At 52.1% G+C, this 18,931-nt stretch overlaps 1 protein-coding gene across 13 annotated transcripts in view; it reads right to left on the bottom strand.

The window, feature by feature from the left end:
* CUX2 (cut like homeobox 2) overlaps positions 1–18,931 on the bottom strand; it is a 64,388-nt gene that overhangs the window by 11,872 nt on the left and 33,585 nt on the right. For 4 of the 13 annotated variants that reach the window (XM_057421263.1, XM_057421264.1, XM_057421257.1 and 1 more), the window contains exons 2-6: positions 5,680–5,758; positions 1,331–1,468; positions 1,046–1,157; positions 204–280; positions 55–121 (exon numbers count right to left, since the gene is read on the bottom strand). In XM_057421263.1, coding sequence (XP_057277246.1) covers positions 55–121; positions 204–280; positions 1,046–1,157; positions 1,331–1,468; positions 5,680–5,758 — 473 coding nt within the window. Of the gene's footprint in view, positions 1–54; positions 122–203; positions 281–1,041; positions 1,183–1,330; positions 1,567–4,576; positions 5,759–14,182; positions 14,293–18,931 lie in introns of those variants that run through there. The other 9 variants (XM_057421265.1, XM_057421266.1, XM_057421259.1 and 6 more) reach the window with 7 other exon arrangements.

Genomic DNA, 18,931 nt, shown 5'->3' with positions numbered 1-18,931 from the left:
GCCTCTGGCACACCAACAGCCTCCCCACACAACCAGATACTGCCAGTGACTCACTTGGATGCAGCTTCCTCGTCGTATTTACACCGCAGCTCCAGCAGCTCCGTCTGGGTGGCCTTCAGCGCTGGGAAGAGGAAGAGGAGGGTGAGCCATGGGGTTGGGGCTTGGCCCCCCACGGCCAGCAGCCCCTGCCCCGGCCCCCCTACCTGCATGGAGCACTTTGATCTTCTCCTCTGCCTCCCCAAGCCGAGCGGCCAAAGTGACCTGTGCTTCCTGCAGTCCCCTATGAGACACGGGCACCAGTGAGCTGCTGATGCCACAGCCCCCAAGGTACAGAGACCCCCTCGCTGCATCCCCTCCTCTACCCCATCACTCCGTGACACCAAGGAAATACCCACCAGAGGATGCCAGGACGTGTTCAAGCCATGTTACCCCCTGATGTTAAGAGTTGCCTTGCCCCAGATGTAAAGGAATTTGCTTTGGGCTGAAAATGGTCCCTGCTCCCCATGGCTGAACCCCTTCCGACGGCAGCCCACCCCGCCTGTAATTAATTGGAGGAGGGGGAAGCAATCAGGGAAAAGTTATTCTGCATTATTTATAGCCCGCACTTGCAGGAACTTATTCGCAGAGATCTGCAATTTAGGGTTTAAAGATTCCTCATTTGTTTCCCGCTGCAGCGTGTTAAGGAATAACAATGAAGGCCCTGAGAAAACCGGGAGCCTCCAAATTAAAAGGCCATTTAATGAGGTTCATCCAACGACCTGGACTTAACCCCTCTGTCTGAGCAAAGCCACGTGCCAGGGAGACGGTGTAAAGGGTGTGCTGGAGGGATCTGCCCATGCCTGCCACTGCCCAAAACCCACATGGGATGGATGGATGGACAGATGGATGCCTAAGAATGTGTACCAGGTTTCTAGACAGGATGTGTCCACAAAGGAGGTGCAAAGGGAAGGAGAAGAGGGAAGGATGGACAGACGTCCCCATGCGGGAGCAGGAACCACGTACCCCGCAGCACCCCAAGAGGACCCCGTCCCCGGTACTCACGTACTTTTGCTGTTCTGCCTCATTGCTCTGCAGCAGGGTCTCTGTGCACGGTGCTTTGCCCTCGATGCCAGGCTGTGGGGGCTCGGCCACTGCCGGCGACGTCCCCTCCCTGCGCTCTGCGGGGGGACACGTTTCATACAGCTGCACAGGGGACAGCAGCAGCGGCCACCAGGGACCACGGGACAGGTCCTGGCCCTGAGACCCAACCCATGCCCCAGGGATGCTCAGAGGGAACCCATTTGGGACTGCTGCCACCCTCATCTGAAGGAACGGCCATGACAGGGGGTACCTTTGGTGCTGATGAGCTCCGGGTGCTTCTTCCAGGGGCGGCTGAGATCCTTCAGGTGAGAAGGTTCAGGCTCGAGGCGCTGGAGCTGCTGCAGCCGGTCCTCCAGGCTCCGCGCGGCCTCCAGCACAGGAGCAGGATCTGCGGGACACGGGATGCAGTGGTGAGCAGAAGGGATGCCCACCACAAGCCCTCTCCCTCCTCCCTGCAGACCCAATGCCCACCCTCCTCACCACCCCCATTACACTCATAACCAAAGCGGGTGCCTTCCTCGCCCTGAGGAACCCCTCGGGGTACCAAGTACCCCGGGCACACCCCTCAGCCCTGCGCTTTCCATCGCCATCCCCAGTGGACTGGCAAGGCTACGAGGGAGCATCACCTCCATGAGCGAGGCAGTGGTACCCACAGCACCAGTGGCCCCAGTGCCACCAGCGCCGGCCCGTTTGGGCGCAGACAATGGCGGTTTGTGCCGAGGTAAGCAGGTGCATTCAGAGCCGTCCGTCTTCCCTCTGTCAGCATTACACCATCATTAGCTAGTGTCTGCTCAGCAGGGTGTGCCATTATGTCTCCCAGGGCTGATGTAATTATACATTGACATAATTAACCCAGCAAGCCCATTAAGCAGGCCAGCTAAAAATTCATCTATAATTATTTGTTGTGTGCATGCTAATGAGTCCATCTGCACTGCCATTGTACAACATGAACAAATTAATTTACAAGTCTGGATTTTTTAATAAGTTCAAGAAAATGCCTCCTATTGAGCCAGGTTAATATAGGTTTGGTGGGGTGGGTTTTTTTCTCCTTCTTTGAAGAGGAAAGAAAATAGATTTGAATTCTCCAGGGTCAAAAAGTTAGACAAACAGGGAAGTGGGACGGAGCCGTGCGTGCTACTGTACATCAGGGATGCATGGCAGGCATCCAAGGGTGAAAAATAATAATGGTGATGGAAAAGAAATCAAACAACTGCTCGGAATGGGACACAGAACAGCTCTTCTACTGCCCTGCCATCCAACAGCATTTTGACCATGGGGTGCAGGGTCCTACTGCAGCACCCACCACGTGGCTTCCCTGCAGGACCAGTGAGTACCAGACCCCATGTGCTAATGCTGAAAGCCCCTGGAGCATCCTTCTCCATAGGGAATGTTCTCCCTTCTTTCTGCTGGATGTCACAGAGACTCCATGGATGGGCTGGGATAAAAGGTTTGTGCCCAGATGCTGGCCATGAGGATGCATCCAGAGCGGGTACTGAGCCAGGACACTGCTGGCTTTGGCACTAAAATGAGGACTCAGGTCCAGCTGGGACCTTCCCGGGCTGCTCCTGGCATCCTTTGGCTCAGTATCCTACAGTTGGTTCCCCATCCTAGGACACAGGAGTGAACCATCAGAGGGTCGTGGTGATGCAGCACAGCCCGGAACCAGACCGGATGCACTCACAGCCATTAATAACACCCATAAGTACATGAGATGAGATAACGATATAGTTAATTAAACCCAGCCCTCCAGGGCCCCAGCTCACAGGCTGCAGGGGTCGGGGGTCCCCCTGCACTCCCCCAGCCCTGGGGCATTGACAGGATGCTCCGTGCCAGCCCCTGAGCCATCTCCACAGGGATAAACACCAGGGCAAGCCCTGTTCGATCCACACCGGCAGCTCCTCTCACCTCTATGATGAGGAAGAAGATGGGAGGAACTGGCCTAGGTGATAAAGCCTCCAGGGTCAGCATTTTCACTCCCATGAGCAGCAGTCCCACTGCTGAAATACAACCAGGGCAATCCCCCAGCGCGCTGCTTCCCATTTGGAGCCAAAAGCCCAGGATGAAGTGGTTGGGAACGGAGCTTTTAGAAGGGGAAACAGCAAGCAGCGCTTCAGCTCCACTTCCTGTATCAGGTGAGGCAGCGCTGATGCAAAACACCTGGCTGGATTAATTCCATCATGCTAACACCACGCTGCCCATCCCGTGGGAAAGTTCTGTCCTTGTCTATGGGGGCCACCACTAAGGAGCTACTGGAAGCAGGCACCAAGCTCATGCCACGCCTGCACCCTGCTCATGCTGCTGGTGGACAAACCAGCTCTCCAACCTCCCTATTGCAGGGCTGGAGAGAGAATATACCCCAAACCAAGCACATCATCTGCTCACACCGAGGTACATGGATGCCATCACTCTCTGAGCCACAGGAGGGCTCAGAACACTGCCCATGACACCGGGGATGGTCCCTTCCTCTGTGGGTCATGGCCCCGAGCTGTGATGGGTGACACAAGAGAGGCTTATGCCAAAACAGGACCTTGGAGCTCCTCATGCTCCTCATGCTCCAGCAGTGCATCCACCCGCAGCAGCTCCCACACATTCAGGAGCTGCACCATTGCCCACCCGACAGCACAGCCAGCGGAGCAGAACCTGCTTATCTATCACTCGCCCACTGTATATATACATATCTGTGTATTTGTATACATGTAACTATATATATTGTGCTTCTATAGATATTATAAGTGCTGCCACTAGCTGGCGTTATTGGCTGTCCTTTAGTGGCACCAGTACTGCTGCAGCAGGGACAGGGCGGTGGGCAGGGGACCTTCCTGGCGTCTCCAGCCCTGGCACCAGGGCCTTTCCCCTGCTAGATGGGGTCTGAGCCACCAGCAGACCCCCCCCCGGACACCCCCACCGCAGCACCCTGCAGCCACTGGAGCTGCTCAAGGCACTGTGTGATGGTGGGATGGGGCAGGAGGTGCCCTGGGAGCTCATCACCCTCTCCTGAGCACGCACAGCTCCAGGGAAGCATCCGTGTCCCTGGGGACCAGCAGCTCATCCCTGTGCCAGGGCCTGGCTGCTTGATCCAGCTTTCAGGGGAGGTCTCTGCGCTGTGGGGCTGAAGGGTGACATTTGGTCCATGATGATAGCCAGGTCCAAGAGGAGCAGAGCGGACCCATGGTGCACCCCTGGTGCCTCCCTGTGCATGCACAGCACATCCATGGTACCTCCACAGCACATCCCCAGTGCCATCACCTCTCCCCTGGGCCATCACCTCGTCCACCGCCCCATCCCAACCTGCTCAAACGCATCCACCGGTGCCCTACACATCCCTCCACGAGGCAAAGCCAGCCTTAAATCAAATCATCCCCAACAACAATGACATTAATTATGCTTTTAACACATTTTACTGCTTCCCCCCCTTCCCTTCACGCCACATCTGTGTGAACAATATCCAAAAGATTTACGGTTTTCTCCCGTAATTACAGACACACAGCCAGCTCACTTATCAAAATACTTGCTGAGCAATCAGGCTCCGTTACAGTCTCTGCCAGAGATTTGTGTTGACAGCAGCCATTCAAAGCAAAAATTGTCGAATCAGGACTTATGTGGGGCTTGTAAAGTATTCCACAAAGAGTTCGCCTGTCAAGAGACACATGGACATGTAACAGACGGGGACAGAACGATTTGGGGAGCAGAAGGGAAGAGGGGAGCGGAAGATGGATGGAGAGAAGGGACGAAGAGGGGGGCAGAGACCAGAAGGGAGCAGTTCTGAGGTGTGAATGTGTGTGAATGTGTGTGCATCCGTGTGCATGCGTGTGCAAGCAGCAGGAGCATGGTGGGTGAGCGAGGGGAGGTGGGGAGGGAAGATAACTGGGTTCTGGAAACCGAGCTGACATTTGGTTCTTGTAGCACAGGAGAAAATTTAATGAGGACAAAAATACGTCTCCCTAATTCCCCTAAGAAATCATTAAAACATTTTGTTATTCCTAAATGTCTGGAAAATGAATTAGTGGCCCTGCAGGAGCCCTTTTGAGCATCTTCAGCCGTTCGCAGCTCTCCATCCTCACCATGCTGAGGGATGCTCTATGCCCTGAGCAGCCAAACCCTGGCTCAGAGCACAGCAGAGCCCACGGCGAGGAGTGGGGAGCAATGGGGAGGGGGATCCCATCCCCTCACATTATGCCAACACAAGCCTCAGGGCTGCCCTGTGCCTCAGTTTCCCCCTCCCAAGGCTTTGAGCACAGTGGTGATAGAGGGGAAGCCATCCCCGAGGCACAGGCGGTGCCGGGAGCCGTGCTGAGAGCCAGCGCTCGGCCGTTTCGGTTAACTTACCGTCAAAAAGACAACTGGGGATAGCCGCAGTGTTATTACAAGGGCTGAGCAAATGTATTCCTTTCCTAATGTCAAGATGCATTTGGCTCAGGGGCTGAAACACAGCGATGGCAAAAGCTGTTTCCACTCCTCTCTTCCGCTGGTATCTCCAGAGCACCATGCGCGAGCCGAGGTCGGTGAGACCAGCCGCAGCGGGACGGGGACGGCCGGTCCTCGCTGGCTCCTCTCGGCACGCAACGCGTTAGGCAGCCAGGTCACCACCGTGTTGCTTACCTGGAGCTTCGATTAAGTGCTTGTAAACGCTCAGGAAAGCCGTCTCAGCCTCCTTGCTTCTCTTACTAAGTGCAATCACCTGCAGGGAGACGGGAAACGGGGGTCAGAGATGGGCTCGGAGGAGGGAACTGGCTCTGATGCACTGGTGCGACCCGTGACGGGCTCATGGGTCCCACCAAGCATCCACCCCATGCCCCGCACGGCCGCTCACTGCCTTTGGCTAAACTCCTTGCACCGCGGCCACGTCACATTGCCCTAAATCATTGATGTGCTCTGAGTAAATGAAAATTATAATTTAATGTTGGTGCTTCAATAAGAAATAAAGCAGCTCGCCTGCTGTTGGGTTCACCACACAGCCCTCCCCAGCCACGCTCCCAGCATGATGCTGGGCCAGAAGCGATGCTCGCACCAGGGCTGGGACATCTCCTCCATCTCACGTCCCTGTCCCCCTTGGCTGCGGGCGATGCTCGCGCCGGGTGGGTGGTGGGGAGCCGGTGTGCTGCATCGCTAATAACGGAACAGCATCTCAATCTGCCGCACGCTCCATCCAACATTTATGAGCATGAATCATTTACACACCTTAATTTTTCAAGGCGTGACAACACCTCAGGGTGGGAGCTGCTGCCCACCGGGCACACTCTGCTGTGGAATGGGGCACCGGTGGGACACATAGACCTCTGTGTCCCTGCTGCTTCAGGGGCAGGAGCTGGGGATGGAGGCAACCCATTCCCAGCTGGAAAATGCAGGCTAAGACAATGACAGGCTAAGGAAATTGAGGCTGTTCATCCTGGAGAAAGAAGGCTGTGTAGAGACCTTATAGCAGCCTTACTGCATCTGAAGGGGGGCTACAAGAATGCTAGAGAGTGACCCTTCATCAGGGATTGTAGTGATAGGACAAGGGGTGACGGGTTCAAATTTGAACAGGGGAGATTTAGGATAGATATAGGGAAGAAATTATTTACTGTGAGGGTGCTGAGGCGCTGACACAGGCTGCCCAAGGAAGTTGTGAATGCTCCATTCCTGGCAGTGCTCAAGGCCAGGTTGGACACAGGAGCTTGGAGCAAGCTGCTCTAGTGGAAGGTTGAAACTGGATGAGCTTAAAGGTCCCTTCCAACCCACACCAGTCTATGACTCCATGCCCAGTTTGATCCAAACTGGGCACCCACACCATCCCGTGATGGAGGGTGAGATGCCCACCAGCATTCGGTGCTGGCAGATGCACTATGGGTGAGTCAATCAAAACACATTTAAGCCACCAATGGACTAATCATCAAACAAAGCCCAAACTTCACGCCTCCCGCAGCGGAGCGTCTTTTCCCTCCAGCCAGAGCTCTCCATTGCTTGTCATTCAAACCCAAAGCAAACCACTCATTTGTAACCCAACAGCCACCTGAGCAAACCGCCTTCTCCTTCCAAGCTCGCAGGCACTGGAGCACAAAGATCATTTTTCTATTGTTAAAATTGTATAAGCTGGGCTTTTTATAGCGTCTCGTACACAAACCTACTTTCTCAGCGCCACGTTTCCAGCACAGGAGGAATTTGGGGGCTTTTCTTCAGTGTTCTGCAAAAAACCACCTGGCTTCAGGGTGCTTTAAAATAATAATAATGAAGTGGGGAATAGTGGGGGGGGCAGAAAGCAGCCGGTGAGCGGCACTGCCTGTGCATTGCAGCAGGACAGCACTGCGGCTGCTGAACGCACCGACACCACGCGGTGGTGGGGTGGCACAGGGAGCTTTGCCAGGGTGTCTGGCAGGATGCAGAGACACAGCGGTGCTGGGGTGCTCCACGGCATCAGCGCTGTGTGATCATCCCCACTTCCCGCATCCTTGGGATGTTGAATGGGAGAGGAGGACCACAGGGGATGGATCTAGGTTTCCTCCTGGCACTTGCGAGGGGTTGACCATCCACTCAGCCCATCTTCCCCCCCATTAACTATACCATCAGCATCCTAACTGGAGCCACAGGACCCATAGTTTGCTGCTGGGGAGGCTTTTGGGGCCATTCCCTCAGGCAAGGCATCTTGGGCCCAATAAACTTCAGGTAATGTTTTAAATATGGATACAAATAAATAGGTATTTCAATTTTTCAATGACCTTTTCCAGATGGGGATAATTCACCAAAATGCCAGGGAAGATTCCAAGTCTTGCACAGGGACACCTCACCCTGAAACCACTGTTGTTTCTCACATAGAGCTGAACAAACAAGCAGAAAAAGCCCACATCAGCCCCAAAATCAGGGGTTTGTAATAAACCCCCCCCAAATCCTTCCTTCCTTGGGGACCAAACCCCATCCAAGAGGGCAACATCACCAGCATCCTGCTGAAAAGAGCAGAAAATGGCTAAAACCAGGACAGCTGAACATCGCCACAAGCACGGTGGGGTCGGGATGGCATCATCCCTACTCCCGTCATCACCACCATGCCCAGCAGCAATGGCGAGCCCACCACAACCGCTCTGCCTCCGCATTACGGATCCATGTGCTATTAATTCCTATTTTCTCCCCCCTTCCACCTCCCTCGGCAGCATTCCCGGGCTCAAGGTGAGGCACGGCAGCGGCGCGGGATCGCCGCCGTGTGATAAATTACATTTACGCGCTGGGTCCTTTTCATGGCTGGTGACTTTCCAGCAAAGCAATTATCACTGTGGAATGCGTAATAGCCTAATTAATTACTATTGTCAGGCTGGCCTCTGTGCCATGATTATACCTTCCGAAGCCAACTTTTTAAACATTTGGAAGCAGCAATATTCCTATAATTGAGTGACAAAGTGGTAAAACTCCCCCGGCGCAGGCGGTTCTCCTCCCGGCACGGCGGTGAGCACCCACTGTCTGAGCAGCTCCTCTCCAAAGGCGCGGGATTTGCATTGCACCGGCGGTGAGTTTATTCTTATATCCATGAGATCGAGTGCAGGATAAGTAGTGGGTTATTTCCATCTAAATACTGGTGGCAGTAAACCACAAATGAGCTCTTTTTTCAGTGGAGAGGAACAGCTGTCGGGGGAGAAAGCGGCAGCAGAGACCCCAAATGCTGAAGAAAACTGATGAAAAAATTCATTCAAGGCTTTTTTTGCTATTTTTCCTTGCTTTTTTCTTTTTTCTTTTTTTTTTTTGCTGATGTGTAAAGAAGTTGGGGAGAAACGGGAGGGATGCGGAGGGGCGAGGGGGGAGAGCCAGCCCCAGGGGAAGGATCTGGGTTCTCTCTGCTTCCCACCTCATCCTTCTCTGCCTCCCCGGCGTCCCGTATCCAAATAACCCCTTAAACCCATCACATGTGCACATCACGCATACAGAGACCCACTGCATGTGGACGAGCCTGTCACAGCCAAGCACAGATCCATCGCACACCCACAGACCCCTTGCAGGTACCCACAAACCCATCGCACGCATGTAAACCTACAACACAAACCCATCACACACACATTGTGCATCCACACAAACCCATGGTGCACACACATGTGCCCATTGCACGCATGTACACACCCACTGCACATGGACACGGACTCATCACACACATACATGGACCCATCATGCACCCATTACACAAGACCATCACGCACCCACATTGACCCATCACGTATCCGCACATACCTGCATCGCACACCCAGAGACCTCTTGCACACCCACCCAAACCCATTGCACACCCACAAACTCATTGTGCACTCAAGAACTCATTGCACTCCCGTAAGACCCATCACACATCCACAAACCCATCACACACACACCCCTGTTGCACAGCCATAGACCCATCACACACCCAAGCCCATCACACACACACACACTCATTGCACATATACATAGACACGTTGCACACCCATAGACCCATTGCACACATACACAGACCTGTTGCATACCCAGAGAACCTTTGCAAACCTACACAGACCCATTGCATACCCATAGACCCATTGCACACCCACAGACCCATTGCATACCCATAGACCCACTGTACACCCATAGACCCATTGCATACCCATAGACCCACTGTACACACACAGACCAATTATATACCCATAGACCCCTTGCATACCCATAGACCCATTGCATACCCATAGACCCATTGCACACACACAGACCAACTGCATACCCATAGACCAATTACATAACCATAGACCCATTGCATACCCATAGACCCCTTGCACACGCACAGACCCACTGCACACAACGGTCCTATCACACATCCCTCTCACACCTACCCTGCCTCCTGCTGCACCCCCATGCCCATCCCTCCAAAGGCAGAAGCAGCTCCCAATGTTCTCACAAGGCCAAAAAGCAATTCATGTCAAAAAAGATCAATAATATAAAAATAAAGCCTGAGAATTCTAGTTAAAGGGAACATCACAGAAATATGTTGTTCACGTTCATGACTCGCAGATTAAAAAAAAAGGGGGGGAAAAAGAATCAATAGAAGTTCTTCAGATGATGTTATTTCTAATGAGAAATATACCGAGACTGCAGCAAATAACTGCTTAACGGAGGAAAAAAATGCATTAATAATTTACTTTATAAAGCAAAGGATCCCGAATGCAGGAAAATCACTGCTGGTTCTTAATTTTGTTGTAATACTCCCTGACAAGTCCAATGATGCTTTGGCAAAGTTCTTGAGGCAGATGATGCTTGGCTCATTAGGTTAGTTTTCCCCCACCTTTTCCCGCAGCATCCCAGCCTGGCTGGCTCCAGGAGGAGATACTGGAGCTCTCCCATTCCCATGCACTGCAGGATTCCTTGGGCTGAGCCCCCAGCTCAGCGCTGGCCCTGCCAGCACGCTGCCGGGCAGGAGCATCCTCCTGCCTCCTCCCAACACCGTCCCCAGGTGAGCTGCAGCCTCCAGTCACACAGCAGGAAAGGAAAATATTTCAAGCTTATTTTACCATCCCCATCATCACAATTTAGTACCTTTTTTCACTGCTTTAGTTGAGGTTTTTTCTTCTTTTTTCCCTTTCATTTTTCCTTTATTTTTTTTTCCATGCATTTGCTGACAGTTGGCAACTCCAAACCATCTGCTACCGACGCACACACCGAAACGAAAGGCTTCAGCATCGAACCCATGGCGGCTCGAAGGAACAGGCTCATCTCTGACCATCAGCATGAGAAGGTGCCACCCGAATGGGCTCACTCCCAGATTTCCTGCAAGCCCCCAACATCCTCTTCCTGCAAGAATACACAGAATTCCCTATGTGGCTGGTGGCAGCAATCCAGGAGATGGGCAGGGATGAGCGGGGCTCAGCACTGCTGGCACAGACGAAGCAGGGTGATGATGGGGTCCCAACTGGTCCCCGGGTCCAGGATGGAGCTGGGATGCGGGTGCACCCGGAGCATCGCAAAGTTTCACCTCCCATTTAGCAGAACAAAACTTTTAATTTAGATGTTTTCATCTATCTATCAGAGTAAAAGGAAAAAAAAAGTTTAAAATAATGACTGTAATAAATGAAGGTAATTAATTGTAGTTTGTTCCTTTACTGTCTAGTCAGCTTAATTTTACCTTTTCATCTAATAATGAGAAAATAATTTTTGTGCTCTGAGGGTTAATGATATGTAACTGCAAGAGCTGCTAATTGCATGTTGCAAACTATTCATCAAAATCCCCATCTGCGCTACTTGATTATGTTTGCTAAATTATTGCTTTGAATTATCTTTCATAAAGCAACTTTTGTAATTAGCAGGGCTTTCGCTTTGCTCTTTTCTCCGTCGCAAGGATATTCAAACTTTGTCCGTCTCAAGCTGTTGCCATTAAACTGCCGTCACGGGCGGCTTTGGGGGAGAGAAAGAAACTGCCCTTTCGCTCATCAGAGTGGGGAATAAAAGCTGGGTTTATTCTCTGCAGTCACAATTTATCCTCCTGGCCCTGCTTCTCCTTCCTTGAGGAGAAAAATATATATGGGAAGGATGCAGGAGCCTAAATGTATATGAGATGCATTGGGGAATGGCAGAGAGAAACGGCCTGAACAGCCCATATGCCCCCACCTGGGTTAATATTTCAAGATGCTATTTTTCCCCTTCCCATTTACAAGCAGGAGAGGAGGGGGAGCGCTCGCCATCCGTCACCACGCTTCCACGGGCTCCTTCCCGTGATGCAGGTGATGTAGAGCTCTGCTCTCCCTGTTAATATTCATGGGGAGCGGTGGGAAGTGAGGTTTGTGGGGAAAAATGTACTGGAGTGTGTTAAAAATGTGAGGAAGGGGGAAGGAAGAGGGGAAAGAGGGAAAAAATGGGGTAAAAAGGGGGGAAGAGAGGGAAAAGAGAATGAAACGGGAAAGGATGGGGAGGAGGGGAAAGAGGGGAAAAAATAGGGAAAAGAGAGGGAAAAAGAAGGGAGAAAGAGGGCAAAAGTGGGAGGAGAAGGGGGGAAAAGAAAGGGGAAAGGAGGGAAAGGATGGGGAAAATGTTTTCAAATAGAAAAAAAAGGGAAAAAAAAGAAAAAATTTAAAAAAAAAGAGACAAAAGAAGAGGGCAAAAATAGAGAAGAGAAAAAAAGAGGGGAAAAAATGGGGAAAGAAGGGTGGAGAAAAAGGCCCCAGGCCCCAGCAAGCCTCATCCCAGGAGAAGCAGCATCGCTCTGGTGTCCATCCCACACTGAAGCAGCCCAGAAACCCAACCTCGGGGGTGCAGCATCCACCTTTTGGGATAAAATCCCCCAAAACCTCCCGTGAAAAAGATACCCCGGGGTTGGGGGAAGGCGGCAGAGCCCGGGAAGCGGCTGCTGTCAGCCGGGAATTGCATCCTGCTCTCCTTTACACCCCCATAAATCCAGAGCCACTTGGGCGGAGGGGCTGGGGCTTCCCAAAGGACATAGCTCAATCCTTGCAGCGGATCTAATGAGGACTATTGGAAAAAATGCAGTATTTAAAGGACTGGAAATGTATTCCTATTGTTATCACTCTCTTTTATGTGTTTATGCATGGTGCATTGGAATGAATCAATACTGGATTGCCCTATAAATAAATGAGCGTATCAGTAAACCCAGTAATAAAATGAAGTGATGAAAAATATGGAAATCAGTCGCATTTGTGTAAATCCACTTATTGTTTACTTTAATATTTTCTTATGCAGTTCCGTGGCTCCAAAGAGACAGATTTAAACCCAGGTAATGCTCAGCAGATGACAGATCCTAATGTGTCGCTGCTGGCAAGCTCCGAGTACCGGCAGCTCTCCAGGGGTTTCCATCGAAGCACATTAGAGGAGCAAAGAAAGCAGCCCCCAAAGAGAGAGCATTAAAAAGACAGGGAGAAGAAGAGGTATCCTGAAGTGCAATGCATCTCACCAGCATCGGGGACCAAAGAAAGCCAAGGCACCCACAGAGCTGCCATGGATGTGATAGGGGTACAGGGCTGATCAGGTTGGAGGATGGAGGAATAGGTGCCTCCTGCAGCAAGGTGGTGGCTTGGGACCATGTTGTCTCACCCCAGTGCTCGGCTGCTCCTCAGATCACCCATTGCAACCTCATCTGGTGCATCCTGACCATGCTGTGGTACCTCCTGGTCACATCATGGCATTTCCTGGCCACACCACAGCACCTTCAGGTCACGTTGTAGCTTCTCCTGGCCACACCATGGCACCTCCTGATCGCATCACGGCATCTCCCAGCCACACCACAGCATCTCCTGGCCACATCATGGCACTTCCCAGTCACCTCCTGGCAGTGGTGACTCCATCTCCTGCCTGGAACCTCTCAAGGCAGCACCTCCATCCCTTCAGGGGGGATCAAGGAGCTCAGCAGCAGCAGGACCCTGCCAATAACCATGCCAATAACCATGCCCATGTGTGGCACAAGGACCACCCGTTACCATCCAGGGACACAAAGCAGACAGATTTTAGGGGCTGCAGAAACCCCTCAAGGGTTGGGGACAGTGACCCTGTGCCTTGGCCACACCAATCCAAGTCCGGTCTGGCCCTCCCAGCACTCTCCCCTTCCCATTTCAACCCCCCAAGAACCATCAGGGTGGGAAGAGGCTGGGATCATGGGTGGGATGATGGGGAGAGAGGGCAGGTCCTGCCTACCTCTCCTTTGAGCATCCCCTCGCAGGCTGCCAGTTTTCCTCCCACCCAGGCAGGCAGAAACCACCCCTCCCCACACAGCCTCCGAGGAGCTATTTTAGAGTTGCTCTTTTTATTTTTCTCATCTTTTTTTTTCCCCCTATTTCTTCAAAAACAACACATCTCCCCCCATCTGGGCTGCGAGCTGGGTGCCAGCATCGTGGCGCCGAGTGCTCAACGCTTGCTTTTTATAAACGCCTCCAAACCCAACGTTTCCCCCTGCATTGCCACGACGCATCCGGGAGGATGCTGCACGCCGGTGGATGCTGCATCCCCTCACCCCATCCAAAGGAGCTACAAGACGCAGCAAGAGCCATAAATCCCCGTACCCCAAATTTAGGGGCTGAGATTTGGCTTTGTGGCTAACCAGCTTCCATTCTTGTCAGTCTCTTACATCTATGGCTCCCAAAAACCTAGTTGCCAGGGAGGGAAATCACCGCCCTGCTGAGTTAATTCTCCAACAGCAAATCTCCTGTACCTCAGGTACATTCCTCTTAAATTCCTGGCTGACTTCAATTAAATGTTTACGAGGCCGTGTGCTTTCCCCCATCATGCGGCCAGCACCAAAGCAACAGAATTAAGCTCCTTCTGGAACAAAAAAAAAACCCCAAAAGAATAGGGGAAAAAAAAGAGGGGAAATGGTAAAATGAAGGCAGTTTGGGAAGGCTGGGGTTTAAGACTGCAGGAATCTAATTCCCCGGGTCTGATTTTGCTTTGCTTTGGCCCTATCGATGAGGGGGTTTATATGAATAATGGAAGGAATTCTGTATTCCCTGCAAAAGAAAAGGCAAGCCGAGAGGGGTGTTGAGATTATCAGGAGCTTGCTAATCAATATTCCCAGCCCCAGCCTCCTCCTCGCTTCTCCAAAAGGAGCAGTGCCATAAGCTCATCAGTAACTGTAAAAAAAACATCGCACTCCGAGTGTCAAAATAGTCAAGCACAGCATATTGTATTGCCAGATTTCCCTCCCGGTCCACCCCGGTGCCAGATTACATCCATCAGCGGGGAGGGAAGCCGTCCAACGCTGACTTACTTACGCTTAAGTGTTCATAAATAAGGATTTTAAGATAGAGATGGCTTTTTAATTTTGGTGGAATGTGATAGGAAAAATAAAGAACTGATAAAAATGATGGTGTTGATGCGATGGGACACGACCTCTCCGGTGCTTCCCGGTAAATCCTGCAGCCTGGACGTGCTGGGGGATGCCCCGGTTCCTATCTGGCTTGTATCACGGTGAAAACAGCCGGAAAGAATTGATGCTGGCACCATAAACCATGGCAAAGCCTTTGTCTGATGGGGAGATACGGCACGAGAACGTGTCCCCGCCAGGAAAACCTCATTAGCCAGACTCTAATTACTGCCTGGGAAGTGGGGAGAGACAGAAACCATCAGACCTGAGGTGGGGGGAGGCTCTTAATTGCTTTTGGATAAATTGGGAATGAGGTGCTGGTGGCAGAGGTCAAGAAGTGTCTGTGTGGGGCTCAAGATACGGCCACTGGCGATGCACATCCCATCCCCAACTCGCCTGCCCCACACATCCCTGTCCGGTTCCCAAAACAGGCAGTTTTGGGGCAAGCTGGGTTTGCAGTGGAGGAAGCCACCACCACCAGGAGCAGCAGCAGATGCAGGACTGGTAGTCTGCTCCATTCTCACGTCCCACCAAAACCTCAAGACCGTGACCCCCTCTCTCAGTACGGAGCCAGCCTTGCACCCCAGATTTAAGCCATGACCACCTGAATCACAGAGGATCAGCTCCTTCCTCCCTGGCATCACCAAAAACCCACCCGGTGGGACACAGGACTGGAGGAGACACCGTGGAGGGCAGCGACCACCATGCTAGAGGGACTGTGGGGCAGGTGGGGTGACCCCAGCCATCCATCACCCCCTAATGCCTCATGTAGATCCATGATGCTAAGGATGTATGGAGCCAATTACCAGGGGTCAGTGCTGGTGTAAAGTTCTGAGGAGGAAGCTCCTGGTCTCAGATGAATTTGCGTGAGATTGCAAGTTTACTGCCTTTTATTGGACAATATAAATATTTCACTGTTATATAAAAAAATATTGGTGAGAAAGCAGCTAAACCCGGGTCCTGTGTGTATACAGAGAAGCAGGGAGTGAAAAACGACCATCAGCATCTTTTTAATGACCTCTGGTGCAGTACAGGAGCACGGGTGAAAGGGGTTTGATGACTGCAGGGGCACAGTGAGATGGGGGGGACCACAGAGACCCACATCCCAGACACAGTGGGGCTATGCTGGGAATGGGAGTGATGCCGGTGGCGCAGGCAGTGGTCGGGTCCAAGGGGCTGGTCCTGATCCAGTCATGATGGAGAGCAACACGTGGGACACAGAAGTAACCTTTGGAGGCTGAGCACCATGCCCAAGAAGCCCCAAGCCCAGAGCTGAGCCTGTGCCCACCACAGAAGATGCCCAGGAACGGCCTCACCATGCAGATCATTCCCAAATGCATTTTCCTAGCAGTTTCCCCCAATTTGTCCTTCTGGGATCATATCTCTCCTCATCTGCAGACCCCTGTGCCAGCACAGGACATCCTTATTTCACGCTCACCAATCTATCAACCCTTTCCCTGTGACAATAAAGCAGGAGAAAAGCAAAAATAAAAGCCTATAGGAATCGATTCCTCTTTCTCTCTCTCTCTACCTATATTTTATTAAAAACTTTAGCATCAATATTAATGTTTAAATCCTCACCAAGCTGATTTAATTACCTGTAAACTGCATCCACAGCTACATGGACTTTGCTCCTCACTGCAGTAACTACAGCTGAGGAGGAGCAGCGCCAACAGCCCCGAGCATCACCTTCCCATCCCTGCAGGAGTGACTGTATCCAGCCCCCCATCCCTCAGCAGCATTGCCGGCCACATGGGGAGAGGATGCTGGGCGATGGAGCTACAGCCACGACCCAGTGTGGGATAGAGCTGAAAGAGGAAGGGGGAGGTGAGAGAAGGGAAAAATTGGGATTCTGGGAAGAAAATGATGCGTAAATATAAAATATCTGGGGCTTTTGAGGCCAAAAGGAATCTGCTTTCAGCCACTACATGAATCGTAACATTTGGGATGGGGGAAGGATGGACAAGTATTTGAATGGAATCCCTTAGAGGCTGAGGACCATGAATAACTCGCAGGCAGCAGGAACTGCTCCTATGGGGCCAGGAGACAACAGAGAAACCAAACGGGGCTGGGACCAGATCCCATTTCAGCCTACCCAGCAGCAGCCTCCTCCCTTTGCCAGAAAGGGAGAAACACAAGTCTGTTGTGTTTTCCTGCTTCCACAAGTGTGCCCGCATCCTCCGACCACCAGCACAGGCAGATACACAGCAAGCAAAAGGAAGCAGGGATCTGTCTCACTGCTGCCACCCCAGGGCCCATCCCTGGTCCACAGTCCTGCAGCACAGATGCTGAGCCACCAGGTCTCAGCATCTAAAATGGAATTGGGGTTTACAGCCCGTTATCAAAAGAGCCGAAATGGGATCTCGCAGAGGGCAGAGATTTGAGGCATGCATCAGATTTCCATTCCCCGGGAGACAGGAAAATGCTGGTTCTCAGCAATCCCATATATCAAGGGATGCTATCTCACGTGCTGGATTGGTGGCTGCTCCACCACCTCGCTGTCTTGCCATCCTGCTCCTTACTGGAACCCAAAGAGGGGCTGATGAAGGGGACCAGCTTGTCCCTGCCCTCCTGGACCTTGTATCCCCGCATCCCACAGCCTCTGCTCCTCCCGACTGGCTTCTTTAAGGTCCCTTCCTTATTAGGGCAGCTTCCCAAGGCCAGGGCTGGGACGGCGACGGGAGCGTTTGAGGGCTCCACTTCCAGAATAATATTCATTACCATATCCATTCAGTGTTTATCTCACAGATGTACGGATCCGTTACAATGGAGGAAAAAGAGAACTCGGAATTTGCTCTCAAAAGATATTCAAATTAGTTAATCAAGAGCCCTTTTATCACGTGTCTCGTGTACCAGCAGCGACTATCCATCGAGATAAATGATCAGCTGCTAATAACTGATTACATTGCAGCAAGTGTTTTCTTATCCCTATTACCACCATGTTTAAAGACATTTTATAAATTTCTAATTATTGCAAATTGTTTCTCCTTTCGAAAACATCTTCCCATAGTCATCAGCTGTCAATTGCCCCTGAAAATCTCTCTCTCAAGCGAGCTCATAGCACGATGCTTGGGAAGAAGAGAGAAAACCCTTCCTGGCTCCCAGCCGGTGGGATGCAGCCTGCCCACCTCCATCCCGGGGCAGTGGGGGAGCAGGATGCTCCTCCAGCCCTTTAAGAGCAGAGCAGGCTTGAAAGGAAAAGCAAAGCATCCGTAAATTGGATCAATCCTGGATGATGCTGCCTTTACCTGCTGCAGGATGCCAATGTACCACATGGTGGAACGGGCCATTGCTCCGGGTGGATTCACTCTCCAGCGAACCACAAAGAAATAAATAAGCCAGCAGTATATAACACAGCCTCTGACAAGTGCAAGGCACCGGCTCCTACAGGCACTGGCATCCGAGGGCAGATCTGGGCTTGGGAGAGCCCTAAATAAGATCCCGCTTGCTTCCTGCGTATTTTACAGATGAAAGCTGAAATCGTTGAGAGGGTTTGAAGGCAGCCAGGCCTTTAAATCCAGCAGCCAGCCTCGAGCCGCCGCTCCAGCTGATTTCTGGGCTCCATTCATTATGGCAATCAATCAGCTCAAAAAAACCCAACCGCAAAAACAACAATAAACCACCCTCTAAACTCCCTCAGACACTTTAATGGCAAACCTATCTTCTTCCATCTTCCACGGGGCTGGAGCCACAATCCATGTGCCCCGGGCCAGGCTGCAGCCAGGACAGTCTGTACCGTGCTGGGGACCCACAATGGCATGGGCAGAGCATCCATGTGTTCCTGGAAGGGATCCAGGATGCAATGAGCTCTCCGGCATGATGCCAGTTTGCCATCACTGGTGCCAGCGCTTGGGTGATGGTGGCTCCGCTGGTGCCCAGGGATGGGGATGACAGGGACAGGAGCGCATCGCAGCTGTGTCCCATGGCACAGCCAGACCCTGGAGATACGTACCAGGGGTTGGCCAAGTGCTTCCATGAAGCCAAAGCTGCAGAGGATGGGAGGAGGAGGAGGGAGGAGGAAGGCTGCCCGGGATAAGGGCCCTGCAGAGGACCAGGGTGTCCAGCCAAGCACATCCATGGGGCAGAGCAGAGCCCGTG

The sequence above is a fragment of the Pezoporus wallicus genome, unplaced genomic scaffold, assembly GCF_028554395.1.
Source record: "Pezoporus wallicus isolate ANWC-B61680 ecotype Strahan unplaced genomic scaffold, APGP_CSIRO_Pwel_v1 contig_9584, whole genome shotgun sequence".
Classification (NCBI taxonomy): Eukaryota; Metazoa; Chordata; class Aves; order Psittaciformes; family Psittacidae; genus Pezoporus; species Pezoporus wallicus.
Note: the sequence above shows the minus strand (reverse complement) of the source record. Positions and strands in the feature narration are given on the sequence as shown.